The sequence below is a fragment of the Lycorma delicatula genome, chromosome 11 (genome assembly GCF_047948215.1).
Source record: "Lycorma delicatula isolate Av1 chromosome 11, ASM4794821v1, whole genome shotgun sequence".
Classification (NCBI taxonomy): Eukaryota; Metazoa; Arthropoda; class Insecta; order Hemiptera; family Fulgoridae; genus Lycorma; species Lycorma delicatula.
The window spans coordinates 50,063,762-50,085,739 of NC_134465.1; the positions used below are offsets into that span (position 1 = coordinate 50,063,762).

Below are 21,978 nucleotides of genomic sequence, written 5' to 3' on the forward strand. Positions count from 1 at the left end.
TACGTAATTTAAATTAAAAGCAGATAAACCATTTTTCAGGAATTCATAAAATGTAGAAACCAATTATCGGTTGGTTAATTTATCACTAATTTGTAAACTAGTTTTGATGTTGCCAAAAACAAGACCATTATTATTTAAATCATTCTATAATTCATATACTGTTATTAAATCCATTAAAAGTTAAATTAATAATGAAATTGTTTAGTTAATTAACAATATGAGCCAATGCTTGTTTGGATATTATGATTTTTTTTTATTATATGTTAGATAAATAAGCTTAAACTACAAACTTATTTTCTAGTAAAATGGTGCACTGTAGCTTTTAAGATTTATTGAATGGATGGTTCAATACCACAATAATTTATTTACCATTTTTCCAGTGTGATTGTCAAAGAGAATGTTAAGATAAATGTTGTATTGTCTAAGAGAAAGATAATGGATATCATTTCTCTATGAATTAATAATTATTAATAGTGGGTACCTCAAAAGAAAAAGCTGAAAGCTTTAAGATCTTTTTATTTTAGCTTATTCACTAAAATGGAAAAGATTGAATTTTATATAGTATTAAAAAACTGATTATTTCTGTATCATGCATATTCTACAAAATATTGTATTATTTATATATATATATATATATATATATAATGCAAAACTATACAAACAATTATAGAATATGCATAAAATGCACTGTTTTAGAAAAACATTTTTTTAATATAGGTTTTAATATGACTGCCATCTTTCTTAATGTTATTTTAAAAAATTAAGTGAAGACCTTTGTCTTAACAAGGCTGTTTATTAGATAAGAACACACTATTTTACATTAGTACAGAATACAGAACAGACCGCACATTTGTCTGTATAGCTGTTTTACTCTAACAAATATACTTTCTTCTTGGGCAATGAACATTTTTTCCAACAATATATATATATATATATAGATATGTATGGTGTTTTATTTTAATCGCTCCCAATTTTCTCATAAACTACACACAATAATAAAAAAATGACTTGAAAGTTAATTATAATACAAAAGTTACTTAGATTGGAGGGGGACACCTCATGGCAACCTTGGTTTTAATATTGAACTTGACCTTATTTCAAGGTTAACATAATTTTTTCAAATGGAATGACCTATTTTTGACCCCACCAATAAAAAGGGAAGAAACTTTACATTGGAATATGTGGTCGCATACATAACCTTGCAACTCTTTTGAAGGTTATGCGGTTAACCATTAGAGATAATATACGGGACACCACCACATAGCAATCTTCTCAAAACTTAAAAACCAGTGACTATAAATATCTACAAAAAAAATCCAGCACCTGTATAAACTATCTCTCAAGGTCATATGTGTAACACCACATGCTACAATGTAAAATTTTCTGCTCTTTTCATTAGTGGAGTCAAAAATAGGTCATTCCATATGAAAAAATCATGTTAACATTGTAATACAGGTCAAGTTCAAGGTCAAATCCAAGGTCACCATGAGGTTCCCTCTCCAATCTGAGTAACTTTTGTTTAGGTCATTTTTTTTTTGTATGTAATTTATGAAAAAATTGCCTGGGACGATTAAAATGAAACACTGTATATATTTATTTATAATTAAACATAATAATCAAGCAGATAATACATTTACCCCCACTATCAAGATAAATCACTATGGCAACCTATGTCAAGAACGGCCCACCATTAAGAATACTCTGTACTGCTGTACATATTTTCATTTATATATACATATTTTTATTACTTTTCAATAATGTCATTTACTACCACTAGTTACATCTATAGAGAAACAATTAATTAACCTTCACAACTATGTTCTTTATGTTCTCAATTCGAAATATCTGTTAGGTCTATTCTAAAATACTGTTGCAAATGTAAATGTGATTGTTTGTTTGGTAAGCATGTTAATAAAATATTTGTTTACATCAATAAAAGTATCTATAAACATTAAAATGAATAAAAATAGCAAAATCACTTATTAATCCTGTTACTGTTCTTGCGAACATATATTAGTTAATACTAATCATGTTTACTTTATTTCTAATTGTACATAGAAATGGCTGAACTCCAGATTTACTTCTGTAGTTATTGGGGCTAAGTGTTAAAATACATGGTATTTATATCGACTTGAAATAACAATTTTGAAACTAAAATTTACATAGAACTGACCATCAGATGAATTGTTAAAACATTTAAATTATGGATATAAAACTCTTCTTAATATACAATATTATATTTATTTTTAAAAATATAATCCTTTAACAAAGTTAAATAAAGTAGTAATCGAATTTGAATGAAAGCAGGAGAAAAATGATTATTTTTTGTACAATTTTTCATTATTCCTACAGCTTTTCTTCAAAATTTTTTTTCCACAACATACGTAATCGTAAAGACAACATATGAGCAGCTTAAGGAAGAATAATACTGATATTAGAAGAAAATTTATTAGTAAATGACTTCAGCAATAAAAAAAAAATAATTCTCAATCAAGATTTAAGTGTACAATAAAAAAAAACACCTAATAAACTGATTTAAAAAAAAACCTTACTTTCCTATTAAGACACTATCAAAAATAATTTAGTTTTTTATTTTCTCTAATTTTCAATAGAATTTTTTTGTTATTATATTGTTAATTTTAAAACTAAATTAAGTTCAGTATGTAACATTCAAGAAAACCAGACAAATAAAAATGTCAGATATATCAAACAAAAATAAATTTGAAATCATTAATTATGAATAATGTGGAGCATATAATTAAGTTTTTAACATTAATAACTTTTGAGTATAATTTTGTTTACTTTCCCTAAAAACTTTCTTTTGCCTGTCTAATTTGTTAAAAAAAAATCTGACTCAAACAGTATCACTTCCATTAAAATGTTATACTATAACAATGGAATGGCACAATATTTATGTAATTGGGGTATATATTTTTAAACATCCATTAGTAAAAAATAATAATAACAATGTAGAAAACAAAAATCCTTATTTTATTAATAAATTAAAAGAAATAATAAATAACTTTCAATCTATATAATTAAATAAATAATAACATTTTTAACATTTCCGTAGCAATAACAAAGCATACAATTGAGTAACCATACCTGAACCACTTAAAGTAGATATTTACATAAAAGCAAACTTTTATTCATTCTAAAGAATACATTTACTTATTGGTAATTATTTTTTGTTAGAAAATCAAAACCAGTTAACCAATAGACGCTCTGTTAATATATTACCTAATAAATATATCTTTATTATATATGTAATAAACAATATTAATATGTATTTATTTATGTATAATATCAATATAATGTAAAAAAAAAAAAAACATGTAAAAAGAAAATAACTATCTCTACACTTCTTAAATAGGAACTTTTTCTTTGTATATGATTAAATTGTATTAAATTAATAATTTAGTAAAATAGGAACTCTTTAATGTAAAATTATACATATAAAAATAAAATAAATGATTGCCACCTGACTTTTAAATTGATTACAATAACATTTAGTTATCGATTGACTGATGTTGTAGTTTCAATGAATGAAGTTCTTGTTTTAGGCCTGCAGACATTTTTCCGAGTGTTTTTAATTGGTTATCAAGGTTTTCTGTATCAGAAGCTAATAATCTGTTTTCTTTTTCAGTCGATATCCTAACATAAAAATTAAAGAAGATAAAATAAAAACAAAAAATTAAATTATTAATTTTTCCATACGTTATAGTCTACAGATAAATTAACAGTTCAAGAGTAACTGACAAATGATAAGATGAAATACATACTAGATCTGACACGACTCGATGTGTAGCGTCCGTAATAAAACAAATCTTGAAAGAATTATGTCTGTTCAGAAAATACCTAACCATTTTTAATTACGTGCCAACTGAGATATTTACTGACATATGGTTGACAGCATTATGTTCCATATAACCTCCTCTGTAATCAAATGTTCTTGGATTGTTGATATCTTGATTAGTTCTCAAGCATTGATTAGTTAAAGCGTAAGTCTTGATTAGTTAAAGTGTTAGTAGTGATTTTTGTAATGTGCGATTCTCAGGAGCAACGATACAATGTAAAATTTTGCGTGAAACTGGGGAAAACTTTTACAGAAACCTTTCAACTTTTGAAGCAATCTTACACAGAAAACGGTCTGGGTCATATCCAACGTTATGAAAGGTTTTCACGATTTAACAAATGGTTGTCAGTCAATTGAAGATGAACCTTCTCCAGGAAGGCCTTTGACTTCAACTGATGACACCCGCATTCAGAAAATCAACGATTGACTGTCAGAGAACTTGCATAAGAGTTAGCATCTCAATTGGATCATGCCATGACATTTCGAGTGAAAAATTGAACATGCATCAAGTTGCAGCAAAGTTTGTTTCTAGTTTGATGACCAAACAGCAGAAAGAACATCAAGTGGACGTTTGTCTGCAACTTTTTGAACAAGCCGATAATGATGAAACATTCATGTAAACGATCATATCGGGAGATGAAAACTGGGTTTACGGCTACGACACTGAGGCAAAAGTTCAATCATCAAACAATCGCTACAAACACTTAACATCTTGCACTCAAATAATAATAACATGAAAACTAAATGATACATCAACAATCGAAAAACATATGGTTACAGAGGAGGTTATGCGGAACACAATGCAGCCAACTGCATGTCATTAGATATATCCGGCAGCACATAATTAAAAACTTTCGGCTATTTTCTGAACAGACATCATATATCTTACAAACCACTTGAAGAAACAAAATTAAGTTCTACATCATATTAAATCATGTTTTTTTACATTAATCCTTAATTTATGGGGTTTTTTTTTTATTTTCCTAATAGTATATATCTTGATATATTCGCCACTTCAAAAAATTATATGTTTTAACACTGTTACAAAATGTATACATAATTTCAATTAAAAATGGAATAGGAAGAGGCTATGAAGAAAAGAATTTTCTTTAAAAAAAAAAAAAAAAAAAGGAATCTTAATTCTCTAAAACGAGAGAATAGCCGGTCTTACATGTGATAAAGTTCATGCTAATGTACTTCTCACAGATTCCCAATAGTTATAATAGAAATTCTTCATACCTTCACAGCCAATTTACTTCCTTGTATGAACTAAAAGGTGTATTGTGAGAAAAATTTTGGTTTCAAGATTTCAATGGAATATCCATTTTGACCATCCCTGAATCCATTTTGACTAGTTTTGGCGTGATGTCTGTATGTTATGTTGCAAATTTTGGATTTAGGACTGTTGTAACATCTAGTTCTGCCCCTTCCATTTTGATTGCAATCGTCTGAATCAAAAGTGTCCAAAAAAAAACCCAAATACAAAAAAATTCAGATTTTGGGCTTTTTCTTTAACTGCAGTAATAAGCCCCCATTAAAAGCTTTTCAACAATATATCATAAGTGGTACTTATTTTCATTGCTTCCAGAGTTATAGCCAAATAAAATTTTAATAAATGAAGTATTTGGACCTTACAAGAGGAAGGGGCACTCGGTTCAAATCAGACTGTAAAATAAGTTTTATGATAAGTAATAATTCAATAATAACAATAAAAAAAAATATAAATTTTATGTAATTTTCATTTTTTTAAAAATGTGTACCTTTAAGCTTACAAGAAGTCATTTGGTGTCCACATCAGATTTTTTTAATAGTGTCATTAAAATTATGCAGATACTTCAACAATGTTATTAAAATACAAAGTTTGACAAAAAAAGTCCTCTGACAGGAAAAACTTTTCTTAAATATACATAAACACTAACTTTCTGTACAACTTATTTACAGAATCATATGATATTGAAGTTGCACTATTGCAAAAACTAGTATCACTTTACTTTACTATAATTCCTACTTACTGAAACCATCACGAATACTGCAGAAATGAACACGGTACAAACAAATGATACAAAACTAAATTTCCTCTATAAAGTGGTTTGTAAAACAACAAATACATGCTCTTTTGCTTCATGATGAACAATACAGACTATCTAGCCCTTAGCCAGTTAATTTTAATAGATGGACTGAAGGGGAAATCATGCAAAGAGAATGAAGCTCATGGCTAGACTCCCCAAGTCAGCCCCAGTCAAATAATTTTGTTCATAAAAAATAAACCAATAAATATAACCGCTATTAAATAAATAATTACCCACTCGATAAAAGAATGATACAGCAGCAAAGGACTTTTGTCCAGGTTGTGATTAGTAAAGAGGTACATAAATCTTCAGCTATACTTCAATTCCATTAATTTTAATTTAAATAATTTGTGTTCTCGTTTCAGCAGCTGACATGAATAAGTGGAGCAAAATAAATAGTAATATTATAGAAAAACTGAAATAAGAAAATAGTATTATGGAGTTTGAAAAAAAAATTGTTGAGTAACAAAACAAATACTAATTGGAAGACCAAATTAAAATGTCAGGAAATGGATGAAAGTGTTTTTCTACTTTTTATATCAATTAAATTTAACATTATTACATAATTTCTTTTAGGAAGCTTAAATTTTGTTAAAAGGGGTTGTAAACAATGAGATTTTTATCAACCCCTTTTAACAAATTTAGGCTTCCTAAAAGAAGTGATGTAATAATGTAAATTTAATTGATATAAAAAGTTGCATAAAAATGCTTCCAATGAGAGTCTGGCTAAACTAAGAAGGGTTTTTTTAACATAAGGTTAGTTTTGAATTTGCTGCCTACACACATGAAGTAAAATGATGGCACTTGCACAGTTGAGTTATTTCAATCAACAGTCAGTTGTTAGCAACAATAGTTTAATCATTTTGTGAATAGTTATTTTTATTAATCCATATATAATGAATGGATTATAAATACGCTTAATTTGCACTACAATACACTTAATTTGTTTATGGCTTTTTCTATCTACATATTAAATAATCATGATGATGATGATGATTTTCAGCCCTGCCTTATTCCTTTCAACTCCAACATCTCTTTTGCTTCCCATTTATCTTTATAACTGAACTCAAATTTTAATTGTCTTAAAAGATTTTCATTGTAACAGCTAAGTTTTTTTGTCATAAAATTTTAGAAGGTTTATAAAAATGACATGCATCTTATTATTTCTCAGAAAACTTTCCTTTATGATTAAAAAACACTAATGGATTTAAATTATAATTAATATATAACTAAAATTTCAATAACACTAAATAATTCTTAAAAATATTTCTTACCTCAAAATATCTTGCTCTGTTAATGGTTCTGTAACTAGTGTATCTTTTTCAAGATTAAACTTCTTGCGTGTGGCTTCAAGATCACTCTTTATACTAAGGAGTTCTCTTTTAACTTCTTCCTGAATTTCTACTAATCTTTGCATTCTATCGGACAGCACATTCTGACTCTGAAATTAAAATATTACAAAACTATAATCCCACTGGTTTCGACATCCAAAACCAATAATGCAAATTATAATTCAAAATATTATTGATATTCAAGTTCTAATTTAGCTTCAGTTACATACTGATCTTTATTTCAATAAAAAATATATAAATATAGTTTGTCTTTTTTATCTGTCTTAATATAAAAATATTAAATGTATAAAAACAAAGAAATCATAAATCATTCAACAAACAACCTTGCCTTGGCTTTCCCAATGTTAAAGGGTAGAATTCATTCGCTCTATTAATTATCTGGTGTGTACACTTTGCAAGTTTGTCGATTCCCCTACTGTTCTTGTCATACTTGCCAAAGGAATCTTTGTACCCGATCCACTTTCTGAACCTCCCATCTAAATGTTTGAGTCCGAGGCAAATCACAAGTACAGACTGAGATTACAACCGGTCTATGATCCGCTTCCAAAGAAGTTTTTTGAAATGCACCAGATAAGACGTGGTAGTTAAGGTTAATAACTCATGGTGGTTCCAGAGGCTGAACAGAAAAAGTGACAGGAAGTAAGGTTAAGGTTGCTGAACACAAGGGTAGACTGATCCACGAAAATAAATAGATAGATAAATAGATGTACCTGATGAAAATGACGAATGTGTATGATCCATTGCTTAATAAGCAGAGATCTAAGTTCTGCTTCAGTCGATCAACTATATTGATGTGAAACATTGACTCATCACTAAAAATTACACTGTCTGTAAAAAACTGTATCATCTGCAATTTTATCCATCTTTCTACACAAAAAACAACTTCGTCATCTGTAACATGTTGAACCATAGTTAGTTTATATGACTGAGTCCAACCACTTATGTAACACGCGCAAACAGTCATTTGTGGAATGCCAGTTTCATGTCATGCATGTAGAGTTGATTTCTTCGGACTACATGCAAAGTCTTACCTGAGTTGTTCCACAGCAGCATCAGGGATGCATGGGCATCCTAATTATTTTGTATGTTTAACAGAACAACCTGGCTCAATGAAGGTTTGGTGCAGAGTAAGTTGAATTTGCAACTGCAGTTGCTGACTGCAAATTATGAAACCAAAACACACAGCGAGCACACATTCTGCACCAGTAAATATATCTAATTTTAACAATACTGATGACCAAATTCAGTACTAATGAACTGTGCGTGTCAAAACTTTGTGTTTTGCTATGAAATGAGACCTCAACCTCTATGTAAGTTATCTAAATATATTTTTATATGCTTTTAAATTTGTGAACTGATTTTAGAATCACCTGGTATATAACGTTTTGCATTAATTTACTTAAGTTTTATGTATTTTATATACATAACATACACATTTATTCTTATTTTACATTCAATTTTTTTGTTTTTAAAACAAAAAAAAATTAAAGAAAACATTCCAAAAGTTATTTTGGTATTTGAAGAAGATAAATCGAGAAAAGAAAACATCAATGAAGTATCTTACAGTGATTTGAGCAATGAGGATATTACTGTAGAAAAAATGCAGCAAAGATGATCCTGAACCCTCAGCCTAAACTAACATTAATGCACTGGTAAAGACATTAGAAAATACATAACCACAGAATGTGATATATTAGAGGTGAATGGATAAAATTCATACTGAATGTAATTTTTTTCACTCTAACCAAACATCTTCCTTAAAATAAAAAAAAGCTGCCAGTTTTAACCATAATGAAACCAGCAAGCAAAACTGTAGAATTAATATCATAATAACAGAAAATATTACGACAAATGAAGATAATTCACTTAAATTTACTTTGTTACAAACTTTCAAAAGGGCCTTTAATAATTGGCCACCGTCTCTTAAAATACAGCAGTATCAATTTTGTATGACTACTTTAAATCTCTACACAATGATACATAACATTCACAATCAATAATAATATGAGGTACAGTAATGTGGTAGGTTATCAAATATTGTAGCGCCACCAAATGTCATGAATTTAATAATATACTTCAAACACAACTGTTTGTACATTCATGGCAACTGTATAGTACTAAAAAATTACAGCAAAAATCTTTAATCTGATTAACAGCTAGCTGTACATCACTCTTCTGCCAGGCTCATTTTCACATTGACTGTTCACAGTAAACATCTTAAAAAACCATATATAATCAAAACTGATAACATGTTCCACAAAATTGGCCATGTAAAGATTTCCTTAGAGGCAGCCTTCCCAAGCTTCTTACAATGTAATGTAAAATGTCTAAGAATTTGCAAAACAATCAAACCCAAGATAAATTATCAGAAGCTAGCAAAAAGGTGATCACAACTCAACTACCTACTAAGCTAATTTAGAGTTTATAAAACACAAGACTTGTTTAATTATTCAGTAGTATGAATCATAAATCAGGGGAAATAAAATTAAATGTTATCCAATGAGTAAACAAAAAAAAAACTTTTTTAATACTTACAAATGAATCTGATCCATTAATAAAATTACTAGTAATACTAGCAACTCTTTCTTCATATGAAAGTCTGAAACAAATATAAATTATATGGATGTTAATAACAGTAATTAAAATTAATAAACAGATTATATAAATTGACAGTAACAAATATTTGTGTCCATAAAAAATTACTGTGATTAAAATTTATTATTCTTCAGTCATAAATAGAAATTATTTAATTATTTTCTTGTTGTCTATTAATTACAAAAGTAAATTATGTTTACTGGTTTTATTTCAAATATCACTTTATTGCTTGATTATTCAAGATGACTTTTAAGCAACAGAAAGCCCAACGTGTTGTTTCGTTAGCTGAAGCAGTCACCTGTTACCGTTCAGAAAATGTTTAAAGCAAAATATTTAAAATCCTTCAGTTGTGAAACTTACTTGATCATGAATAAAAAAAAATTTCAAATAATTTCTTTGCGGACAAAGATAAAAGCAGTTGTAGATCATCAATTATGCATTTCCCCAAATGTAAGAGGCTTACAAATGTCATCTTCCACTAAGATGGAACAACTGCTAACTGGTCTGATATCGTTCACACTGACTACAACATATCAAGATCACTGGACTGGCAGAGATTGTGTTCCCTGGCCTTTCAGTTCACTGGAAAAAACCTCAATGGATTTTTTCCTGAAATTACGTTAAAGTCGTTGTTTACACAACAATGTTGAAGATCTGGACACATTGTAGTATGGATCATCATAGATAAACACCACAAATGCTGAAAAATGTATGGAGATTTCATCTCAATACTCTCCATGCCACTAGGAGCCTGAACATCAAGGTTCATTAAAGTTAAGGATTGAAAAATTTTAAGATATATTTTTGTAAAAATTGTATTAAACTACCTGCGTTAATAAAAATTAACAACACATTGTAATCAGGATAAGTTAATGGATAGACCGTATTACATATGAGATGTATTAGAAATTTCCTGGACTTTAGTTTAAAGCCATAAAACTGCTGAAGCTCATTATTCCCAAACCTGTCAGTATGACAACTGAACACATACCATTAAGTGAAGTTATACCATGAACATATACCATTTTATAATCTCATGTTAGTACTAATATGTAGTCAGATTGGTTGCATAAAATTTAACATGAATTTTATTAACCGACTAAAGACTTTAAATGTACTTCGTCAAGCATTTGAAGAACATCTTTACACATCCAAGAGACAAATTGGAGCATCACATGGTTTGAGAAATCCATGCTTTAACTAGTCTACACCAAATGCAGATAATAAAAAGAATAACATGGCAAATGTTTCACACAGAGAGGTAATAACAATGAAACTGAAAATGCATGAAAAAGACTGCTAACATCAATTTTTTTACATTATAAATCACATTTATACCAGAATATCTAAAATGTTTTTAAAACCATTTTAAACGTCACTCAGAGGTTTAAGTTACAATAACAAGCATGTGTGCACATACACAATATGAAAAATATCACCATAATAACCAATACATAAATTATTTTTATAATTAGCTTACTTATTAAAAATAATAATAACACTTACAAATCCTCATTCTTAACTGCACGTAATTTTGCCATTTCTTCACGTAATGACTTAGCCAATACTTGATTTTCATTTATCTCATCAGTATCACCTTGTTCTGTTTTATGCAATTCATCCATCATAAATTTATGACTACTCAGGTAATCTGAAAAAAAAAAATACAAACAGTATTATTATTATTGTAATAAAACAAGAGTGAACAAACGGATTAGAGCAAGAAATTAAATTTAATTTTCCATCTGTTTCAGGTGGTACAACATAACAAGACAAAATTATTGATATTGGTAAAAGACTGCCAGTTTTTTAGCCATTGGTAATTTTTATTTCTTTGTATTAAGACATCCCTTTGTAAAAAGTTACAAATATATATAAAATTACATTAAGCATATCATTTGGAGCAATTGTTATTAATAACTTCCAACAAAACTATCATAAATTCACTAAATGCACAATGTAAACTTCCTAATTTACAATTATATTCAATGGATTCAAATAATATCTGAATCCATTGATTCATTATAAATTATTTAAATACTATCTCAAGTGACTGATTGCCTTTCTCATTAAGGTGAAATTGATAGTTGATATTCAACTGAATTAAAATTGGTTATAGGTAGGAAAGCTATCAAAATAAATGTAGCAGTTTAAACAATCATAATTTTCAAAATTATATCTTAATAATCTAATATTTACTTTGTCTTGATAGCTGGCTTAGATGTAACAAATTTTAATAAAGTTTAATCATGGTTTCAGCTTTAATTAATTGTGAAAATAATGCATTATCTGATACAATATTTAAATAACTGATGATGAATCAACGTATTCAAAAAGTACTTATGTAAACCGGCAAGTTTAAACTGAATTTGCAATTAATTTTGGTGTGTTTATGGAATTTTTGTTGGTAAATATATAGATTTATAAAAAGAAAAGTTAAAATACAAGTTGATATCATCTTAATTGGTTTTGTTTAGTAGTACTGTCATTAACATACAAAGCAAATCCCAGCACATGAAGGGGCCTTCTGTCTTTACTTCCACAATCTTTTTAATTTTCTTTCTAGTATCTTTCTATCACAATTTTTATAATTGAATTATATGTAATACAGTTGATATGGCAGAAGTTAAAATCATTACTAAATTCACGGTCAAAAAATAATGAATTTTCTACAACGGACTAATTAATTCTCAATAAAGAAATAGCTATTACAGTTTCTACACAAAAAGGAGATTTTATGCAATCAATAGTTCTGCATAAATGAACATGAAAAGAAGCTGCACATTAGAGATGAATAGTATTGGGTATGTTCTAAGAAAAAAAACTGCAGAGTTCAAATTACTAAGCAAAGCAACTCTGTTTTCAAAATTCTCATTTAGATCAATGTATGATGTTTTAATTATTGCTGGGAGCAAAGAAAAATATATATCAGTAAAATTTTATGAAAAAAAACTATTAATGATAATAGAAAAGCTCCATAAGTCAAAAATGAGTGATTGATAACTGAACTCAAATGACAGGTAAATCCCAAATCTACATACAAAAATAAGTTCATTTTCACTTAAATGATGTATTTAACTATGCAAGATTAATTACTCCAATATGTTTTGGTGGCATTTGTCTTGAAACATACATTTAAAAACTGATTTCTTGCAACTGTTCTAGACAAAATAAATGCGTCACTTTAAATCCACCTCATAAAAAAAAATGAGTCTAAACACAATATGATGAACCATATGTTTTATATTTTGTTAATCCTGGATTACAAACTCATACACAAAATGTAGAGAGATAAGGAGTATACTTTAAAAAAAAAAAAAAAAAAAATACAGAGCACAAGCCGTCAAATAATTGTTTTATATATGCTAATTGCAATCATTTTAACAAGCAATTCAAAATATTCCGGATTAATGTTTCCAATGAATTTATGAAAATGTAGTATAAGTAAATATTACATTTTGCACATTTAATAATTTACCATACACATTATCACTATAAAAATTAACCAAATAGGATGTAAAAATTTTCGATGTGTGAATATGATAAGAAAATTCTTTAGAAGATGAAAAATAGGCCAGAATGAGATTCAAACTTCATACAGGATTTTCAAATGAAAGTTAAGGTGCTACTATTCCAACATGTGGAATAGTACAGACTTCTGTGTTAATATACAAAATAAATTAATCGTAGAGATAAAATGTTATGAAAATACTAATGAAATAATGGAAGAAATATTTAAATAGCTCAATTTCAAGAAAAAACAACTAAAATTAAGACTTTACAACAAGATCAATTACAAACCTTCAGATTAAAAGAAAAAAAATATATCAACAATCAAAGATAAATCAATAAAAGAGGTAATAAAAAAAAAAAACAAATATATACAAATAAAAATAATAAAATATAACAAAAAATAATAGCTATTAAGAGCAAATAAATGAAAAAAACTAACAAACACATAAAAAACTAATAAAAATTATAAATCAATTACTTATAATTCTGCTAAAATATGGGGAAAAAACCCAAATAAAGTTTTATCAAATATTTTTACGCATCACACACAAGCCCTGAGCAATGCAGATCACTTAAAAAAGTGAATAAATATACCTGCTCAGAAATCAAAGAAAATTTAATTGTAATTTTAAATAACTGCAGTACACTTTCTTCTTGAGACTACAGTCTAATCCCTTACAGATGAGTTGTTTACATGTTTCTTAACGTGGTGAGGAAAAAATATTTCCAGTTATATAAAGAATGATTCATAATTTTATTATGTTATTTCTTCAGAAATAACTGATAATAGTAATAGATAAGTTCTTTTATAGTATGAAAAATGCCAAGCCTACCATAATATAATAAAATTTTAATGATTACAGCAAGTTAGGAGGAATTTTTTCATATGGCTCATTTAATTATTAAATCAATAAATTTACCTAGATACATTTTAAGATATAAATAATTTATTTATAAATAAACTAATACAACACACCAGAAAGAAAATAATCAGATAACTTAAGCAGGAACAAAGCATGACAAAGATCACAGTGCTTTTTCTTTATTATAAAAAAAACTAATATTCTTAAAATGTATTAACTGTACATTAAGATGAGTCTGAAGTAATACAGCACTGCAGAGTGCTTACCACTTATGCCAAAAAAAATAAATAATAAAACTTAAGTACACTTAAATGTACAGTAAATAGGAAATTTCTGTATTTATGAAATTTCTGCTATATTTTATAGACATATTCCTCTCACAAAATAACAAAAAAATGTACACAGAAACAGACGTTTTGAAACCCTTTGAACTTGAGCAACAGATTTCACTAGATTTCTATTCTAAAGGTCAAGTAATGCACAAACATTTCTATTGAGCAAAATTATTGTATTTACATAAAGAAAAATAGATGAAAAAACCTATAACTGTATGATAAGTTTCGAAAAAACTGTTATGAAACATAAAATATTTGAATTGAAAAAAACACCTTTTCAGGTGTTCCAAATAAAACTGTAAGACTAAATTTTATAAGAAAACAATTCTAGTAAAATTGATGTAATTAAAGTCAATAAAAACCAAATACAAGTTTTAAAAATCCGTTGTTTATAGAAAACCAAACAAAGCAAAATTCCAAAAATTTTGCAGATAGTATATATTTATATTTCAACTAGTTTTTCCAGCTTGCTGCCAGATTTGGGTGTGTGTGTGTGTGTGTGTATAGGCAAGTGCAGTTACTGCTACTGGCTTGTAGGGTCTTAAGCTGCAAATGTAAAAATACCAGTAAACATGTAGGTCAACCACTCTTGAGACATGTGTTTAATTGAAACCCAACCACCAAGAAACACAGATATCCAGTCTTATATTAAAATCAGCTGCCCTTACAAGGACTCAAATCTTACAACTCGAAACTTCAAAAATCAGCTGATTTTGCGATGATTTTAATCACAACCTGGCAGGTTTAGATACTATATATAAATATATTATTAAAATATTTATTAAATTACATTGGTGGCAGCAAAATACATTAATCAATTGGTAATTGTACATTAACGAGAACAGTATAAGTCCTAACTTATACTGTTCTCGTTAATGTATTATACTACATATAACTGGTTGATATACATATGATTTGTCAGTACATAGAATCAACATAATCTAAACTAGACATAATCAACGCACTTCACTCACTAACCTCGTCTAATTGACATTAAATATACAAATTATACACAAGTTTATAACAAAAGTGATGTAAGTAAAAAAATGCATAATAATAAGAAAATTATATACATGCCAGTTAATGCAAAAGTACCCACTAATTTACTAAAAATTTTCTACTTATTGATTTTTTTCTCTTTTATCTTAGTAAGTACTTGTGAAAGTAATCAATCAGAAAAAAACAGTAAGTGTAAAGATTTGATTAATTTTAATTAATATTATTATTACTGGTTAATTCAAAGAAACGGAAAATTTTGAAAGTTGTGTTGGTAGCCGTGGGCGATTGGTACCACTTGATAAGTAGCGCCAGCCTCTCTAATCTAACCTGCCATTTAGTTGTCATGGATTCTTGGTGGTGCGCAACGTGCATTTGCTATCAAAGCGTTATACAAAAACAATGACAGTGTGGAGGGAGCGCGTAGAGAATTTTGCCGTCATTTTAATCTGGGACGGCACGACCGTGTTCCATCAGCACATGCAATTAAAACACTGATATCTAATTTTGAGGAAACCGGTTCGGCAATGAAAAAGAAACCTCCAGGCCGTGAGCGAACTGTCCGTAAACCACATAATGTTCAAGCTTTACAAGATGCTGTCACACGAAGTCCACATCGGTCAATCCGTCGTCTCAGCATCTTTACAATTGCATAGTTCAAGTGTTCGAAGAATGTTAGTGAAGGACTTGCAATACCTTCCGTACAAGTTGCAGATCGTCCAGGAACTGAAACCGAACGATGCAGTTGTGCAAGCACAATTCTGTAATGTAATGCTTCAGAAGATAAATATAATGAAGAGTTTGTTCACGAACTGTGGATGTCAGACGAAGCACATTTCCACCTCAGTGATTTGTTAACAAGCAAAATTTCAGATACTGGGCACAAGAAAATCCTACGCAGCTACACCAGCATCCGTTGCACAGCCAGAAAGTGACCGTGTCATGTGCTATGTCATCTTACGGTGTTATAGGCCCTTATTTTTTTGAGGATGACAACGGTCTTGCGATTACAGTGACGTCGGCTCATTACATAGCCGTGCTTGAAACCTTTGTTGTGGAACAACAAAAGAGATTTCCACAGATTCTTAACACAGCCTGGTTTCAACAAGACAGAGCAACATCACATACTGCACGAATATCGATGGCAGCTGTACGCCAGTTGTTTGGACAACGTGTCATTTCACGAAATGGTGACATTACATGGCCGCCCAGATCGTCTGATCTCTCAGTTTGTGATTACTTTTTGAGGGGTCACCTTAAAAGCAAAGTGTTTCACAGTAGACCTGCTACAACGGAAGAACTGAAGGCAAAGATCCGAGAAGCAATTGCGGAAATTCCAGTTGAGATGTAACGTCAAACCATGAACAATTTAACGAAGAGACTTCGAGAGTGTTTACATAGAAGAGGAGGTCATCTGCAAGATGTCATCATTAAAAAATAAACTAAAATGTATGTATCCTGAAATGGCAACATTTGTACAATTACATGAAATAAAATTAAAAAATTGTTCATTAACGTTATTTAATTTTTTTAATTTCCCGTTTCTTTGAATCTCCCTGTATAAAGTAAAACAGGTAGGAATGGGAAAACTTTATCTACAGACAGAAAAGAAAACAAAACAGGACAGGTGGTATGAATAAGACAATGTAGAAGAGAAAAATTATTTGATAACTACTAGAGGAGGTAAAGATAATGGTAATTTCAAAAGAGACTATATTAAATCTTTGAATTTAAGAGCTCTGAAGAAATAAGAACTGAAGATACATTTTAATTACAATATTATCCAAGGGATGAGGGGGAAAATAATCTTTATATACAGTAAGCAAAATTTAAGGGCTGGAGAAATATTCTCAGATTTTATGAAGAACTGTTAAGATAAGGTAAATGTGATAATTATCATACCGTCAATTTAATACATTGTGCACTGAAAATACTTAAGAAGTAAATGGAAAATGTGGCAGAGTGACTATCTTAGTTTAGAAAAGGCTTTTTATAATCAACCTCAAAATAATATACGCCATACAAGAATTGTCACAATCTTCAAGAATCTCAACAATCACCCTTTAGACTTTATAAAAAAAGTCTACACTATAAATAAATGCCCATGCACCCACTAATAATAAAAATAACTCTCCAACGGACCATAAAGAAACAGAAAAGTTCTGGGATCTACTCGACCTGACTATAAATAACATCCCCAAAAACCATGTTAAATAATTAATCAGAGACTTCAATGCTCAACTAGAAAGAAAATACAGTTACGTCATACTGGAAAATGGCCTGCCCAAAAAAAAAAAATGGCCAGAGAGTCTCGTCGATCTCCGCAGAAACCACAACCTAATCCCAAAATCCACATTTTTCAAGAAGAAACCTCAAAAACTCAAAACCTGAAACTGGAGAATGGCAACTACATCATGTCTTCATAGATAAACAACATCATACAAAGAGATCTACAACATAAAAGTCTAGACAGGCTTAGACCACTATGTAGTCAAAATTAAACTTAATCCCCAAAGAAAGCAACCGAAAAAATAATAATCATGGATAAACTCGAAGATCTAGTCAACAACCTCAAAAAAATCATAGAAGAATTAGACCCAATATCCCGTAAAAACATCAATAGTAGTACAGCGAATGTGACAAAACAGTGAAGAAAAGAAACCACCTGAACCCTAAGGAGAATAAAAAGACAACACAATAAAGACGCACTGAAGTCAATAGATGAACTTAATATAACACAGCCAAAAAAGACTACCAAAAACCTTCAGAAATCAACTCCAAACCCAACGGTAAACTGGCTCATAACAATAAACACAATGCAGATATCCTAGCTAATTATTTCAACAAACTACTAAATTGTGAAGAACCGTTATAACTCCTAAACTTTAATACCCACACCTCCTCACACAATAAAAGAAATCTACCAAGCACTGGATGAAATGAGGAATTACAAAGTAGTGGGAGAAGATCATACTTTTGTAGATCTGGAAACATTTAAGAACATCAGCAAAAATTCCCCTTCACCTACAGCTTGTCAACATTTGGATGAAAGAAGAACTACCAGTGTGGATGACAGTCCTCAACCATCTGCTACACAAAAAAGAGGACAAAACAGACCCTAACAATTACAGGGGAATCTCACTCCTAGACACAACATACAAAATTCTTTCCATTATCATCCTCAACAGAATCGATTCACAACTCTAGGAAGAACTAGGAGAATACCAGGGAGGTTTCACACCATGGCGGAGCTGTCCAAACTAAATCGTGAGTGTCAAGCTAATAATGGATTAAAACAGGAAAAGAAACACATGATGATATCATTTGTGAATCTTAAGAAAGCTTACGACTGTATCCACAGAGTTTTAGTAGGGATTACTAAAAATTCTGACACCTCAGACTGCATACCAAATTAATAAACATGATAAAAGTGACCTCCACACACAAAAGTAAAATTCAGAAGCGAGTTCTCAAAACCATTTGAGATCAAAACAGGACTGCGCCAAGGCAATGGGCTACCACTGCTATTAATCAACTGCGCTTTAGAAATGGTAAGGAGGTAATGAATAAAAAAAAAAAGCCCTCAAAAGTAAAAATATGCGGAAAAATCAAAACAAATTGTCTTGGTTTCTCTAACAACTTGGCACTGCTAGTGAATGACATCAGCAAAGCTAAATCACAGATATTAGAATTTAATATTCTTAGATATAAGAAGAACTAGTTAAAGCTCAAAAGTTAACCAGGTATACTTACAAAAAAAATGCCTATCAATAAATGCAAAAATCGAACACTACAACAAAGTTATAAAACTAGAAGCCACTTATGCTCCAGAAACACTTCCACCTGAACGAACAATTGAAGACAGACACTCCAGAAAATCAAAATTAGAATTGGAAGAACCTGCATCAATTAAAAGTACCAGAAAGACACGTAGTGAACAAAGTTGTGTACAAAGAGTTAGAACCGATCATTGATACCATAAATCATAAGGAGACGTAGATTCTTTGGACATATCATGAGGATGCACGATTCAAGACTTCTGAAACATCTAGTACAGTACGATCTCTACTTGAATAACACCAAGACAGGATGCAGATGGAACAGAGAAATAAGAGCATCTGAAGGAAATCAACCTTACATTAGAAGACACCACAAGTAAGATAAAACAAGAACAAAAACACTCACTTCATACACGCAAGAAAAAACTCACAAATATTTCCAACACTAGAAAGGGCACAAAGATTAGAACTTATGAAAAAGTACTGGAAGGACAGCAAGGTCCAAACAGTTCCATCAAGGAGCATTGGTTAATGGACTCACAAAAGTGATCCTACGTGGTTGTAAATGATTATACCCGCACACACAAATAAATGGGCAGGAATATCTCAAGATTTCTCAAATTTCATACATGTACTATGAGTATTCTTGAATCATTTTACCACGTGATTGAGTACCTTTATATGTACGTATTATTAATAATTATCGAAATAAATTGCAGAATATCTTAAAAAATACAAAATCAACAAATCTTAATTGTATCTTAAACCAAAACAATAGATTAAATGGTATTCTTAACAACAGTCCATATAAATAAAAACAAAAAAAAAGTTACACAAAAATTCAATAAAGCAACAGAAATTTTATTAAAAAAAATATTCAATAAACAATTGTATAATACAGCATTTAAGCCTGCAAACATATAAAGTATTTTAAATCTATTCATAACCATGAATGATAAATCTGATAAATAAAATGGGGCAGAAATTTTGTGACAAGCTTAAATAGGTATTTTATAATAATATATTTAAAAACTTGAGGATATAAAAAATCTGTAAAAATAAAACATCAAACAAACAAGATAGGCAAATAATAAAAATAAAATACAGAAGTTTTAGAAATAACCAGTAATAATAAATCCAGCAATTATAAAGACATACCATTTCTAAGATACAAGCAAATAAATTCAAAAGGGGGTATTTTGTTTATATTAATTAGCACTGAAGGGATAATTGGCTGAATTTTTATAATAAATACGGACAGTGTAACTCAATTACTTTTGAATATTAAAGGTTTTTTAGTAGTTTAAAATGAAATTTAAAATAAAGAAGTAATTTACAAATACACTATTATTTTATTAATGAACTGATGATGCAGACAATATAAAATAAGAATGTACCATATGATAAGAATAACCTCCTTCCTTTAACTTTACTGCTTCAGCAAATTTATAGTCAAGATAAAAAAAATTTCATCATAGATATTTTTGAATATAAATATTTAAGTACATACCCTGAAGATGTGCATTTGATTCCCTGATTTTCTTCAATTCATCCATCTTCATTTTTACCTCCACCTGCACTTTTTCATAATCATATTTCATGCCATCAACATATTTTTGCTGTAAAAAGACTTACATATTTTAATCAATACCAGCTAAGTTCATTATAAAAGATAAATTAAAATATCTATTGAACTGCTTCATATTTATATCTTATTTCATACTCAAAAAAATGAACAGCTACATATCATATTTTAAATTTATAAACTACATCTTAACATTTATTTTATATTGCACAAGCATCTGTTAACCAAATTAAGTTTTAAAGGATTTCTTTATGATTTATTTTATTGGATTTCCAGTCCAGAATACTACTGAATATTATTTCTACCGGAATATTAATAATATTACAATTGCATTATTGATATTTCCCATAAATCTTTCTCCATTCATATTCAAATTTTAAGTGATATGTAAATTGTTGCACCCTTGTTTTTGAATTGGTCAAAATACAATTATGTGTATGTTGCCACCTTCCATAAGAAATTTTTAAATCTGCTCACCACCAACTGTTAATCCAAAGATAAAAAATGGAACGGTAAATGCGACTTTTTTGGAAGTTAATCCTATTTTGAAACTGCAATGTTATGATTTATGTTATGTACAACTGTCGATATAGCAGAAGAAAACATTTATGTAAATATATATTGGCCACAGAATTCTGATACAATCACTTAAAAAAAGGTATTAAAATTAAACACAGTGCTCTGTACAAGAAGAATCCTAACCTAGCACTGTCAAAGCATTATTACTGTAAACTTATCTACTTACTTTTGAAGCACTAGCACTAGAGATGTCTTTCACATAATTCACTATATTGTGATCAGAATCTTCACCGGATTTAATATCAGTTGCCATTTTTTTATTTAATAGTACCAAGATACCATCCGACCGACGAACTACAAGTTTAAAGTTGAATCAACTGTTGGAAGAAGTTGGCGGCAAATGTTTAGTTACATGAATACGGAGTGATTAATTTTGAACTGTGAATTGTGCATTGCTTTGTTAAAAGGTTATGAATTAAAAATATAAAAGAAGTTTTCTGAATTTTTTTACTGCTT

The 21,978-nt window shown here is 29.2% G+C and overlaps 1 protein-coding gene across 1 annotated transcript; it reads right to left on the bottom strand.

The window, feature by feature from the left end:
- Positions 1-3,434: 3,434 nt before the first annotated feature.
- LOC142332197 (uncharacterized) lies at positions 3,435-21,801 on the bottom strand. The gene is made up of 6 exons (XM_075378481.1): positions 21,689-21,801; positions 20,869-20,977; positions 11,379-11,523; positions 9,813-9,876; positions 7,200-7,366; positions 3,435-3,654 (listed from the first exon to the last, which is right to left on the bottom strand). Exons 1-6 carry the CDS (start codon positions 21,773-21,775, stop codon positions 3,510-3,512), a joined length of 717 nt encoding a protein of 238 aa, XP_075234596.1. The 5' UTR covers positions 21,776-21,801; the 3' UTR covers positions 3,435-3,509.
- Between the last annotated feature and the right edge of the window lie 177 nt (positions 21,802-21,978).

Coding starts and splice junctions, on each gene's coding strand:
- LOC142332197 (XM_075378481.1), bottom strand. CDS start 21,775: ATGGCAACTGATATTAAATCCGGTGAAGATTCTGATCACAATATAGTG. Junction 9,877..11,378: donor GCAGTTAAGAATGAGGATTT/GTAAGTGTTATT, acceptor TATTTGTTTCAG/ACTTTCATATGAAGAAAGAG. Junction 3,655..7,199: donor ACAGAGCAAGATATTTTGAG/GTAAGAAATATT, acceptor TTTTTATGTTAG/GATATCGACTGAAAAAGAAA.